Genomic DNA, 14,074 nt, shown 5'->3' on the forward strand with positions numbered 1-14,074 from the left:
AGAGTGAGACCCCACCTTGAAAAAAAAAAAAAAAGTTTTTTGAGCCGAAGAGATGGTTCAGCAGTTAAGATGCTTGCCTGCAAGGCCAGACTAGGTTCAATTTCCCAGTACCCAGGTAGCAGCAGATGCACAAAGCGATGCACGCATCTAGAGTTTGTTTGCAGTGGCAAGAAGAGGCCCTGATGCACCCACTCATATTCTCCCTCTCCTTGCAAATAAATAAGAATATTGAGCGGGGTGTGGTGGCGCACGCCTTTAATCCCAGCACTCAGGAGGCAGAGGCAGGAGGATCACTGAGAGTTCAAGGTCACCATGACACTACATAGTAAATTAAAGGTCACCTTGGGCCAGAGCAAGACCCTACCCTTAGCTTGAACTCGGAACAGAGTCAGTATCTATGGAGACTAAGATCATGGACTCCAAAGAGAAGCTCCCACTACTCTTAGGCCAAAAGACAGACTACACCCACTAGGCATCTGTGCATGCCTTAACCCTAGCACTTGGGAAACAGAGGAAAGAGGAACACCCTAAGTTCAAGGCCACTGACTACATAGTGAATTCTAGGTCAGCCTGAGCAAGTGAGACCCCCCAAAAAAGAGGCTACACCCATCAAAACCTCTCTTAACAATGCTTATCCTATTTAACCTACACTGATCTCATTCTCTGTTGAAGAATTTGTTTTTTTTTTTCGAAGGCAGTGAGAACAGAGGAGATAAACCACCTTTCACACATCAGCCATGGTCCATGTGAAACCACAGAGGAATGGGCAAGATGATCAAGAGGGCTACTTCAATGGCGACCCTGACAACCAGCCCCAGGATGATGGGGACAGACACTGAGGACACTCAAAATGCACCAAAGCAGAAATCCAAAAGCTGCTGAGAGCTCAACAGTAAAGCACTCTTAAAACACACCCGCCATGGCTCAGAAATTTTGCAGAAGAAGGGGCAGAAAGATTGTAAGAGCCACAGAGTGGAAGGGAATGTCAGGAGGCACAGCTCATCCTCCTTACAATGACTGACTGCTGCTCTCACATTTCTTTTCTTATTATTTTATTATTAAATTTTTATTAGTTGCAAGCAGAGACAGAGACACGTCAGGGCCTCCAGCCACTACAAACAAGCTCCAGACATATGCACCACCTTATCCATCTTGCTTACATGGGTACTGGAAATTGAACCTGGGTGCTTAGGCTTTGCAGGCAAGCACCTTAACCACTAAGCCATCTCTCCAGCCCTGCTCTCCCATTTCATAACCTACAATCCAAGGGGGAATACCAGCAATCCCACTGAGGAGGGAAATCATGGCAATAACACACGGTATGTCCATAAAGAGTTTCTACATAATTAAATAAGTAATTAAATAAAGAGTGGGGCATCCCAGCACTTGGGAGGCAGAGGCAGGAGGATCACCATGAGTTTGAGGCCACCCTGAGACTACATAGTGAACTCCAGGTCAGCCTGAGCCAGAGTGAAACCCTACCTCGGAAAAAACAAAAAACAAAACAAAACAACAAAACATTGTCCAGGGGCTGCAGAGATGACTTAGTGGTTAAGGCGCTTGACTGAGAAGCCTTTCCTTGCAAATAAATAAAAAACAAAATTGAAATTGAAAGAGGCAACCAACAGAATGGGAAGAAATCTTCGCCAGCTATATATCTGATAGAGGATTAATATCTGGGATCTACAAAGAACTCAAAAAGTTAAATAATAAAGAATCAAACAAGCCAACCAAAAAATGGGCTATAGAGCTAAATAGAGAGTTCTCAAAGAAATACGAATGGCATATAAGCATCTAAAAAAATGTTCTACCTCACTAGTTATCAGGGAAATGCAGATTAAAACTACATTGAGATTCCATCTCACTCCTGTCAGATTGGCTACCATCATGAAAACAAATGATCATAAATGTTGGCGGGGATGTGGAAAAAGAGGAACCCTTCTACACTGCTGGTGGGAATGCAATGTGGTCCAGCCATTGTGGAAATCAGTGTGGAGGTTCCTAAAACAGCTAAAGATTGATCTACCATATGACCCAGCTATAGCACTCCTAGGCATATATCCTAAGGACTCATCTCATTTCCTTAGAAGTACGTGCTCAACCATGTTTATTGCTGCTCAATTTATAATAGCTGGGAAATGGAACCAGCCTAGATGTCCCTCAACAGATGAGTGGATAATGAAGATGTGGCACATTTATACAATGGAGTTCTACTCAGCGGTAAAGAAAAATGAAGTTATGAAATTTGCAGAAAAATGGATGGACCTGGAAAGTATTATACTAAGTGAGGTAACCCAGACCCAGAAAGCCAAGCGCCACATGTTCTCTCTCATATGTGGATCCTAGCTACAGATGACTGGGCTTCTGCATGAGAATGAAAATACTTAGTAGCAGAGGCCAGTAAGTTAAAAAGGAGACATAAAGGGTAGAGAAAGGAAGGGAGGAGGATACTTAATAGGTTGATATTGTATATATGTAATTACAATGATTGTAATGGGGAGGTAATATGATGGAGAACGGAATTTCAAATGGGAAAGTGTGGGGGTGGGGAGGGAGGGAATTACCATGGGATATATCTTATAATCATGGAAAATGTTAATAAAAATTAAAAAAAAAAAGAAAAATGAAGTTATGAAATCTGCAGAAAAATGGACGGATCTGGAAAGGATTATACTAAGTGAGGTAACCCAGGCCCAGACAACCAAGCGCCACATGTTCTCCCTCATATGTGGATCCTAGCTACAGGTGATTGGGCTTCTGCGTGAGAAGGAAAAAACTCAGTAGCAGAGGCCAGTAAGTTAAAAAGGAGATATAAAGGGAAAAGAAAGGGAGGGAGGAGGGTACTTAATAGGTTGGTATTGTATATATGTAAGTAGAATGATTGAGATGGGGAGGGGATATGATGGAGAATGGAATTTCAAAGGGGAAAGCGGGAAGGGGGCTGAGGGTATTACCATGGGATATTTTTTATAATCATGGAAATGTTAATAAAAATTGAGAAAAAAATTACTCTGTGAAGTTATGGATATTAAATTACAAGCTTTCTAATTAAAGAATGGATATATAACCCCCCCCAAAAATAAAATTTCTGTCTGGGGACTGGAGAGATGGCTCAGTAGTTATGGTGCTTGCTGACAAAGCCAAAGGACCCAGTTTTGATTCCCCAGTACTCACATAAAGCTGGATACACAAGGTGGTATATGCATCTGGAGTTCATTTGCAGTAGCTAAAGGCCCTGGCATGCCCATTCTCTATTTGCCTCTTTTTCAAATAAATAAATATTTATATTTGCTTATAAAAATACTGTCAGTAGTATGTGGGGGGGGGGTCATAAAACTAGAAAGGGAATCACTAGAAGAGAGGAAAAGTTCTTAAGGGAGGAAGAAAAAAACAGGGCATAGTGAAATGCATGTTAAAACAGAAGGAGGGGTCTGAAGGAGTTAAAGGTGCTTGCTTGCAAAGCCTCCTAGCCCAGGTTCAATTCCTTAGCCCCCATAAATAACCGAATGCAAAGTGGCACATGTATATGTGATTCCAACTGGAGGTGGAGCTAGGAGAGTCCCAGGCTGTGGGCCATCTAGTCCATTTATAATCAGAAGTTTGTCTGCAGCAGTAAGAGATCATCTCAAAGAAGGTGAGGCTCAAACACTGCAAAGATGTCCAAACACAAGCATACATTGTGGCTTGTGTGCCCATACACATACACAAAAAATAAACAAATTTCTAAAAATTCTAAGTAGAACTGACACTTCAAAGCCAAAGGAAGCCTCTAGTGCAAAATCACTTTACCCAGGCACTTCACTCACTAAAATACTCCTTGAATTAAGAATAAAAATAAGGAAGCCGGGCGTGGTGGCGCACACCTTTAATCCCAGCACTAGGGAGGCAGAGGTAGGAGGATTGCCGTGAGTTCAAGGCCACCCTGAGACTCCATAGTGAATTCCAGGTCAGTCTGGGCCAGAGTGAGACCCTACCTCGAAAAACAAAAAATCAAAACAAACAAACAAAAGAATAAAAATAGGGCAGAGGAATGGCTTATTGGTTAAGGTGCTAGCCTGAAAAGCCAAAGGAGCCAGGTTTAATCCCCCAGGACCTATGTAAGCCAGATGCACATGGTGGTGCATGCTTCTGGAGTTCATTTGCAGTGGCTAATGGCCCATTCTCTCTCATCTGCCTTGTTCTCTCTCTCTCAAATAAATAAGAAAAAAAATTTTAAAGAATTTAAAAATAGGGCTAGAGAGATGGCTTAGCAGCTAAGGCACTTGCCTTAACACACAAAAATGCACAAATGCACTTAATGCACAAAGGTGAGAGGCACCTGCAAAATTGCATACAGCCACTAAGCGGTGCAAGCATCTGAAGTTGGATTTCAGTGGCTGAGGCCCTGACACAACAATTCTCTCTCTAAAGTAAAAAAAAAGTTTAATAAATAAAAACAAACAAACAAAAAGCCTGGCGTGATGGCACATGCCTTTAATCCCAGCACTTAGGAGACAGAAGTAGAAGGATCACTGAGAGTTTAAGGCCACCCTGAGACTACACAGTGCATTCCAGGTCAGCATGAACCAGAGTGAGAGCTTTCCTTGAAAACTCAAAAAATAAATAAATAAAATAAAATAAAAAGGTAGGAGCTGGGGAGATGGCTTAGCAATTAAGGCATTTGCCTACAAAGCCTAAGGACCCAGGTTCGATTCCCCAGGACCCACATAAGCCAGATGAACAAAGTGGCACATGCATCTGGAGTTTGTTTGCGGCGGCTGAAGGCTCTGATGCACTCATTCTCTCAAATAAATAATTAAAAATAAATTTTTTTCAGAAAAGAATAAAAAAGTATAAATAAGGAATAAAAATTTTTTTCTAATGGGGTTAAACTGAGATCTCCTCCCACATGGAGGAAAAAAGTCTCTCTTCTACCTCTGTAACTCTCTTCTACCTGTTTAAGCTTCTTAATTCCTACAGATGCTAGAACAAATAATCAGGCTTGACACTGTAACCCCACTCCTGTGGGGAGAGTCATTGGGGTTCCCAAAAACCACAGCTCTGGGTTCAGAGACCTCTCTCTCAAGGAATTTGCAGGCGATAGAGAAAGACCTCTGTCCTTTTCCTCTGGCTTCCAAATATATGCATGCATCTGCACACAGAGACACACTACACCACACATACTACAGACAGAGAGAGAAAACTGAGTGAAAGCAGGCTGGGGGAGGACTCAGTGGATGAAGTACAAATGAAGAACCTGAGGTTGGACCCCCAGAACCCACATAAAGTCAGCCAGATGCTACAGTGCAAGGTCTGTAATCCCAGCACATCCACAGTGAGATGGGAGGCAGGGATAAGAGAATCACCTGGAAGCTTGCAGACCAGCTAGACTGCCAAATGAATGGTGAACAAGAGACCTTGCCTCAAACTAGGTGGAAGGTAAGGACAAACACTCGAGTTGTCCTCTAAACTACACAAGTGACAAGGCATACACACATCTCCAGACACACACACACAAAATCTAGTGAAATCTAGTTTACTTTTCCAGAAACAAAACTCAAGGCTTGGGAGGAAGGAATTATCAGGATTTATTGTCTATGATTATGGAAATTGTCAATAATTAAAAAAAATAATTTAAAAAGACTCAAGTCTTGATCCTTAAATCCGTGTTCACTTATTATTATTAATTTTTTTTTTTGTTTTGTTTTTTTGAGGTAGGGTCTCATGCTGGTCCAGGCTGACCTGGAATTAACTATGTATTCTCAGGGTGGCCTCAAACTCAAGGTAATCCTACCTCTGCCTCCCCAGTGCTGGGATTAAAGGTGTGCAGCCCCATGCCCAGCTGGTTCTGTGTTCAAAACTAATTGAGTCACATCCTGTTAGCCTGAGGACAACAATGGTAACAAAACTCTACTCTAGATATTGTTGAATTCTGCCTCATATGAACTTTTCATCAAAATATTACCAGATTGCCTAAAAGGACAGAGAACTTCCACTTAAGTATACTTCCAAAAGGTAAACTGTTTTCCACTGACTTTCTTTTTTAATTTTTACTTATCTTCATGTGTGTGTGGCAGGGGCACAAGCTAAAGCACCAAAGCTTCTTGCTGCTGCAAACCAACACCAAATGCTTGCGTAAATTTTCTGTGCCTGGCTTACATGGGTGGATTGGGAATTTATAAGCAAGTGTCTTTAATGCTGAGCCATCTTTCTAGCCACAAACTTTTTTGAGGGTGGGGAGCTGCTTGAGGCAGTTTCAACATAGCCCAAGGCTGAGCTGGATCTTAGCTCTGCAGACCAGGCTGGCCTGAGACTACTCACAGCGATCCATACTCCTACTTCAGCCTCCCAGATGCTGAGCGTGAGCCACAATAAGTTGCGCTCATCTATACCCTGTCTCTAAAAGCTGATACTTTGTAGGAAGCCCAGCAAAGCAGCACATGCTTGCAATCACAGCACATGGGAATGAGAAGAATCTAAAGTTTGAGGCCAGCCTGAAATACATTGTGAAATCCTGTCTTAAAAAACTAAGGCCAGGTATGGTGATACATGCAGGCCTTTAATCTCAGCACTAGGGAGACAGAGGTAGGAGGATTTTGGTGAGTTCCAGACCACCCTGAGACCACATAGTCAATTCCAAGTCAGCCAGGGCTAGAGCAAAACCCTACCTTGAAAACCAAAAACACCCAAAACTAAGGGCTGGAGAGAGGGATGACTTAGCAGTTATGGCACCTGCCTGTGAAGCCTAAAGACCCTGGCTCAACACTCCAGGTCCCATGTAAGCCAAATGCACAAGGGGACGCAAGCACGCCAGGTTACACATGCACACAAGGTAGCACATGTGTAGATTCCTTAGTACCCACATAAAACCAGATGCACAAAGTGATGCATGTATCTGGAGTTCATCTGTGGTGGCTAGCGGCCCTGATACACCCATTCTCTCTCCATCTCCTTGCAAATAAATATTAAAAAGAAAATACTAAGGGCTGGACTGGGAAGATGGCTCAGTGATTAAAGGTACTTCTTTGCAAAGCCTGATGGCTCCAGGTTCAATTTCCTAGTACCCACAAAAAGCCAGACAAGGTCGTGCATATATAGTTTACATGTAGTGGCAGAAGCCCTGGTGTACCCACTCTTTCTCCAGCTTTTTTAAAAAAAAAGGGGGGGAAGAGGGGAGCAGAGAGATGGCTCAGCAGTTAAGGCACTTACTTGCCTGTAAAACCTAATGACCCTACTTCAATTCCAATGCATCAAGTGACTAATGCATCTGGACTTCATTAGCAGTTGCCAGAGGCCCTGGCACACCCATTCTCTCCCCGCCCCCATACTTGCAAATAAATAAATAAATATAATTTAAAAAAAAAAAAAAAACGACAACTAAGAACTAAAGAAATAGCTAAGTGACAGAATTCATGCATAGTAGGCACAAGGTTCTAGTTCCATCTTCAGCACTCCCTGACACCCCCACCCCATGCCCCCCAAAAACTGGTAGCAAAGTGTAGGTAAACAACTGACTCTTGCCCTCTTATGAAAATGGCTTAGGGGGCTGGAGAGAGATGGCTCAGCAGTTAAAGGTGCTTACCTGGTGGCCTGGGTTCAATTTCCCAGTACCACATAAGCCAGATGCACATGGTGGAGCATGCATCTGGAGTTTATTTGCAGTGGCTACAGGCCCTGATGTACTCATTCTCTCTTTCTCTCCCTGTCTTTGTCTCTAACAAATAAATAAAAATAAATTTTTTAAAAAAATATTTTGTTCATTTTTTATTTATTTATTTGAGAGTCACAGACAGAGAGAAAGACAGAGAGAGGGAGAGAGAGAGAATGGGCGAGCCAGGGCTTCCAGCCACTGCAAACCAACTCCAGACGCGTGTGCCCCCTTGTGCATCTGGCTAACGTGGGACCTGGGGAACCGAGCCTCGAACCGGGGTCCTTAGGCTTCAAAGGCAAGCGCTTAACCGCTAAGCCATCTCTCCAGCCCTAAAAATAAATCTTAAAAAAAAATGTTTTTAGGGGTTGGAGAGATGGCTTAGCGGTTAAGCGCTTGCCTGTGAAGCCTAAAGACTACAGTTCAAGGCTCAATTCCCCAGGACCCACGTAACCCGGATGCACAAGAGGGCACAAGCATAAATGGAGTTTGTCTGCAGTGGCTGGAGGCCCTGGAGCACCCATTCTCTCTCTCTCTCTCTCTCTCTCTATCTGCCTCTTTCTCTCTCTGTCTGCCACTTTCAAATAAGTAAAATTAAACAAAAATTTTTTTAATGGTTTAGAGCACCTGGATGGTGGCACAATACCTTTAATCCCAGGACTCAGGAGGCTGAGGTAAAAGGATTGCTTTGAGTTCAAGGCCAGCCTAGGACTACACAGTGAGTTCCAGATCAGCCTGGCCTAGAGTGAGACCCTACCTCAATAAAACAAAAACAAACTTAAAAATGGGCCAACTCATGGCTCTTAGTGAGCGCACAGACCAGATGTATCTTGGGATGTAGGAGTATACAAATATCTAAACAGTCACATGGCTCATTTTGTTTGTATTTGAACAAATTCAAAGCAGCAAATGTAGCTCATTTTAAGATTTAATTTCATTCAAAGGGGAAAGTGTGTGGGGGGGGGAATTACCATGGGATTTTTTTTTTATAATCATGGAAAATGTTAATAAAAATTTTAAAAAAAAAAGAAAATGAGGATTCAATAAAATCAAGTATTCATTAAAAAAAAATAAATGGGCCAAATCAGAATGAGTGAAAGATAACGCTGTCTGATGCAGTTTGTACTGAACCCAAAGCAGTAAAGGTAAATGCTATGCAGATGCAAAAGCACTACTGAGAACCACGATGAGAAAAGACAGGGTGGTGGTGCATTTCTGTGAAGTGGCTGAAGCAGGAGGATCAGTAAATCCAACTTCAGCTACCTGGGGAGTTCCAGGCTAGTCTAGACTACACAGCAAGAGCCTGTCCCAAAACAAACTAGCAAATGAGGTGGAGGTATTTAAGACAACCTTCCACTCAGTAAAGTTCTGAGGAAAATGGAATAATAAACCATCATGTCTCCAGCAGTGAAGAGGTGTTAAGTTTAATTGTAAATAGTTATAAAAATGGAAAGCTGCAGCCAGGCATGGTGGCACACACCTTTAATCCCAGCACTAAGGAGGCTGAGGTAGGAAGATTGCTTTGAGTTTGAGGCCACCCTGAGGCTACATAGTGAACTCCAGGTCAGCCTAGGCTGAGTAAGACCTTACCTCTAAAGACCAACACTCCCTCCCAAAAGAGAAGTAGGTAAAGACTAAATTAATGAAGAATGGGACTCATTATCACATATCAAACTAAACATTCCAGGCTAGAGAGATGGCTCAGCAGGGGGGATGCTAAGGACCAGAGTTCCATTCCTCAGTACCCACATAAAGGCAGATGCACAACGTGGCATATGAATCTGGAGTCTGTTTGCAGTGGTTGGTGGCTCTGGTGAGCCCGTTCTCTCTGCCTGTTTCTCTTCTCTCTCTGCTTGCAAATTAATAAATTAAAAAAAATTTTTTTTAAAAAGGTAAACATTCCTGTCTTCTAATTTAGTTCTCTAAACCTACTGGACTCTGATCTAACAATTTGTTGTTGTTGTTTTCTGCAAAGCATGCTTTGAAAACTAATGCCTATATGAAACCATTCCTAATCAGAGAATATGTGACTTAATATGAAAAATTAACACCTCTTAATTCCAATAGGACTGACTTTTGGTGGCTGGGGTTGTAGCTTGGGGCAGAGTGCCTGCCTAACATGTACAAAGACCTGGGGGGGTTTCATCCCCAACACTAAAAGATAAAAAGAAGTATTCCTGCCAGGCATGGTGGCACTTTTAATCCCAGTACTTGGGAGACAGAGGCAGTAGGAGCACCATGAGTTCGAGGCCAGCCTAAGACTATATAGTGAATTCTAGTAAATTTAGGTCTCCTTGAAATCCTATTGAAATGCCACTACTTTATTCACCTGTGGTTTCAAAATCCTCTAATCTATTGTCTTTAGCTTTTTCTGAGACACAAAGACAATGAGAGAGAGTGAGTATGGACATGCCAAGGCCTCCTGCCACTGCAAACAAACTCCAGATGCATGCACCACTTTGTGCATCAGGTTTTATGTGTACTGGGGATTCAAACCTGGGCAGTCAAGCTTTACAAGCCAGCACCTTTAACCGCTAAGCTATCTCTCCAGCCCTACTTTTTCTTTCTTGTATTTTTCTATACCTATTCTTGGATAAGTGGCCCTAATTAGCATAAAATTTCCTAATTTCAATTATTTATATACTCTGACATTATACCCTAAATCCAAAAGACTGTCCATGTTTGTAAAACTTCACTCTTCTTTCTGAAATTTAATCTTCTCTACACAAATCTTCACAAAAATAACAGGAACCAAAATGCAAACACCAAAATTTAAATTGAAAGACCATGGCTCATAACCTAAGATGAAATACATATATTATAAATTTAATCTCTACCTTCCTCAGTCTGAAGAAAATTTTTATTTATTTAGACCAGCTTACAAGTAAACATAAACCGTGTGCGGCTGCACCAACGTATTCAAACATTAATATTCTACGTAAATTGTAAATGAAACAGGAATCTGAAATATTTTGTAATACAAGAAAACATTCCCATTCTAGCCGGGTGTGGTGCTGCACACCCTTAATCCCAGCACTTGGGAGGCAGAGGTAGGTTCAAGGCCACCCTAAGACAACATACTGAATTCCAGGTTAGTGTGAGCTAGAGTGAAACCGTACCTTGAAAAACCAAAAAATAAATAAAGGCAGCTGGCAACGTTGTCAAATGGCATTTGCTTTCATCACTGTCATAACCCCCCCCCCAAAGTAGGGTGTCACTGTAGACCAGGATGACCTGCAGCTCATCCTGTACTCCCAGGCTGGCCTCAAACTCACGGTGATCCTCCTACCACTACCTCCCAAGTGCTGGGATTAAAGGCGTGCGCCACTACACCAGGCTTTATGATGTATTTTTAAAGCCCTTTGCAGAAACTAAATATATATGCCAATTCTCCCTTTACCACTAGAGTACATCTTCTAAATTATTTCCACAGTTAGATGCCATTTTCAAATGTAACATATAAAAGACTTACTTCTAATAAAAACATGAAAGTTCTCATCACTTGTGAGTATCCTTTACTTACCGAGACAACGTTGTTTTCCCAGAACCAGGCAGACCTCGCAAAAGAATAAGTAACTTCTGCAATTTATTTAACTTTTCCTCCTGAAACTGCTGGTTCACAAACCCATCTGTTCCATTATGTTTGTCCAAGAAAGGATCTTTCCAGTATCCTTCTCTGATTTCACAGAAACCATTGGTTACATATCCATCCTGCACACTGTGGCCATTTCTAGAGGGATGTGCACTACTGCTATTCTCAGTATAGTTACTGTATTCATTGCTGTGATCAAAAGTCAAACAATTCCTGTTATCCAGGTAACTATTTACACAACACCCATTTTGCATCCGAGAGTCATCTTGGGCATGAAAAATATTTGGTGGTGGATGTGGTGGAGCACTGAATCTTTGAATATTTAGATGATAGTTCAAACTGGGAGGAGGAACATGGGGTATGATAAAAGGATGCACTGACGGCCATTCGGGTCTGAAGGGAGGAAATGAAAAATCACAGAACGTGGGTATTGGTGGTTCAACGCAGGGGTATTTGCCTGGCTCATTCTCAAAGTACTGTTGATAGCCACTTCCTGCATCAGAGCTCAGGACATCATTATAGCCCTGATACTGTGGAATGACTTGTTCTTGAGCAGGCTCCGGCTCCTTGCAGGTGTCTTGTGAAGCATCTTTTTCATTTTCAAGCTCTTCAATTTCTTTATAAAACTGGGATAATTCTGTGTCAAGCTCTGATTTTTTTGAGTTAAATGTCTGTTTCTCCTCCCGTCTTCCTTTACCATTGGTACTATTGAGAGTGTCTGTTTCGTTCTTCCTTTTATTACTCTTTTTTCCGCGGGGGGGTTTGTAAATGGGTCCTATGAATGCCTTACTTGTGCTATATATGTCATCATCGCTGCATATTAATGGAGGGTTTCCATCCCGTAACACTTTTGAATCAACAGCTTCAATAACATCTGGTCTATCGCCAGGCACCTCATCATGAGTAGGGTTTAGGAATTCTGAAGTTCTCTTACTGTCCTCCTGTGAACTACATCCTCTGACATCAGTGACAGTCATGGGGACCCAACTATTTCCAGTTTTCTCTTGGATTCTGTGGATATCAGGACCACCATGATGGGGGAAAACACGGGTATCTGCAGTTGACTTCAGCTTTTTATAGCATGGTTCACTTGTGAGTTTTTCTCCAGGTCCCAAGAACTTAGCTTCAACTTCATTATAAGGCATCTGAGGAGTAAACAAAACACATAAGCTGCGCGTGGTGGTGCACACCTTTAATCCCAGCACTCAGGAGGTAGAGATAGGATGATCGATATGAGTTCAAGGCCAGCTTCAGACTAATTCTCGGTCAGCCTGAGCTATCACAAGACCCTACCTGGGGGATACTTATAAAATCGAAACAAAAGTTTCTTCATAAGCAAGGACTTATAATGGCATTCAAATGTGTGACATAAGCACAATTCAACAGCAACATCTTCCCAGCAATAAAGGGTGTCATAACATAATGGTCTATGTATGGGGAGGGGTCTTAGTCTCATTTATATAAACACACTTCATCTCTCTTTTTTTTTTTTTTCCTGTAGTGGTATGTAGGTTGAACCTGTGATCTCATGTGTGCCAAACAAGCATTTTGCGACTGAGCTCAATCCCCAAGCCCTGTTTATTTTTGGCCTTGAACTCAACTTTAATCCAAACAGGACCTAGCTTTTGATTCTCCCGCCCTCAGCCTCCTGGAATGACAACTCGCAACTTGGCTTCTTATCGAAACGTATCCGCAACCCCTAAGAGTTACAACCCCAAAGCCCGATGTTGGGCTCAATACCTCTCACCCCGCCAGCTTCTACTTTGCTGCTTACTTACTCCGGAGGAGAATGGAAAGGGGCGTGGGCTACAAAGCCAGAGCGGGAAGGAAGCAACGACTGGAGATCACCACCCTACCAGCGGACACGAAATCTCGCGAGAGTCCGCGGAGCCTGCCCGCCGCCCGGGCCGCGCAAGCGCACAAGGCTGCGCTTACGGCGTGAGAGCCCTACGCCGCCCAGGCCCGCCGCCCCCTCCCCGCCGGAGCTTGGCCCAGCCCGGCCCGGCCCGAAGCCTCCCTTGGAGAAACATCCGGGCCTCTCCAGGAACTAGGTCCCCGACACTCACAGCTTCACTCCCGCCTTCCACGTTCACGGCTAATCTAAGGGGATCCGGCCACAACGAGAACAAGCCGAATAAGCCACCCAACACAAAGCACCGCCACCTAAAATAGGGTGTCGACTCACACTTAAAAGCTCCTTAACGTCCCCCAGACACTTCCGCAAAGACAGGAACCTCCGTGAGGATAAAATAACAAAAAACAAGCCGCAACAAAGCCGAGCTGTCAGGATCCCGGGATACACCCGCACCTCCGTACGAAGATGGCGACCACCGCTCGCTGACCCAGGCCGAGTTTGCGGGCTGGCGCGGAGCAGTGTGGGAATTGAAGTCTGGCGTTAGCGTCAACGCCGCTCCGTTCGGCGCTCCGGGACTCGCTCTCCCAGAATCCCTCGCGTGACCTACGCACTCATTTGGCAACATAGACCTGAACGTATGCGTGGGTCTGGGGTAAGGTAGCTATTAAAAAACACTGAAGCTTGGCTACAACGTTGTGTGGCGTTGATCCCAGGGGGCTGGGGGGGGGGGGGGTGTGGAGACAGATGGGGAGGGCTAGGCGCCCCTGAATTTTCGGCTTTTCAGCAGTCACAAGTCAGCGGGCTTTTCAAAGTGGACTTAACATTGTGTATTGCAGAAAGCTGCGTTGCCATCGTTCCTCCCAAGACTCCCATACCAAGAATAATGTTAGATTCATGCTTTTCTGTCAGAGGATAGAATCCCAGGCGCTCAAGCCTCCATAATAAATAAAATACACTTAGTAAAGTAAATTACGCAATATCTTTTATCCTGGTAAGAATA

The 14,074-nt window shown here is 43.3% G+C and overlaps 1 protein-coding gene across 3 annotated transcripts in view; it reads right to left on the bottom strand.

Annotated features, from left to right (window-relative positions):
- Positions 1 to 13,569, bottom strand: part of N4bp2l2 (NEDD4 binding protein 2 like 2) — a 75,654-nt gene extending 62,085 nt beyond the window's left edge. Inside the window, exons 1-2 of one of the 3 annotated variants that reach the window (XM_045154328.1) lie at positions 13,405 to 13,569; positions 11,151 to 12,364 (exon numbers count right to left, since the gene is read on the bottom strand). In XM_045154328.1, the coding sequence (XP_045010263.1) occupies positions 11,151 to 12,364 (1,214 nt within the window). In that variant the 5' untranslated portion in view covers positions 13,405 to 13,569. The remainder of the gene's footprint in view (positions 1 to 11,150; positions 12,365 to 13,404) is intronic. The other 2 variants (XM_045154329.1, XM_045154330.1) reach the window with 2 other exon arrangements.
- Positions 13,570 to 14,074: the final 505 nt, after the last annotated feature.

The sequence above is a fragment of the Jaculus jaculus genome, chromosome 7 (assembly GCF_020740685.1).
Source record: "Jaculus jaculus isolate mJacJac1 chromosome 7, mJacJac1.mat.Y.cur, whole genome shotgun sequence".
Classification (NCBI taxonomy): Eukaryota; Metazoa; Chordata; class Mammalia; order Rodentia; family Dipodidae; genus Jaculus; species Jaculus jaculus.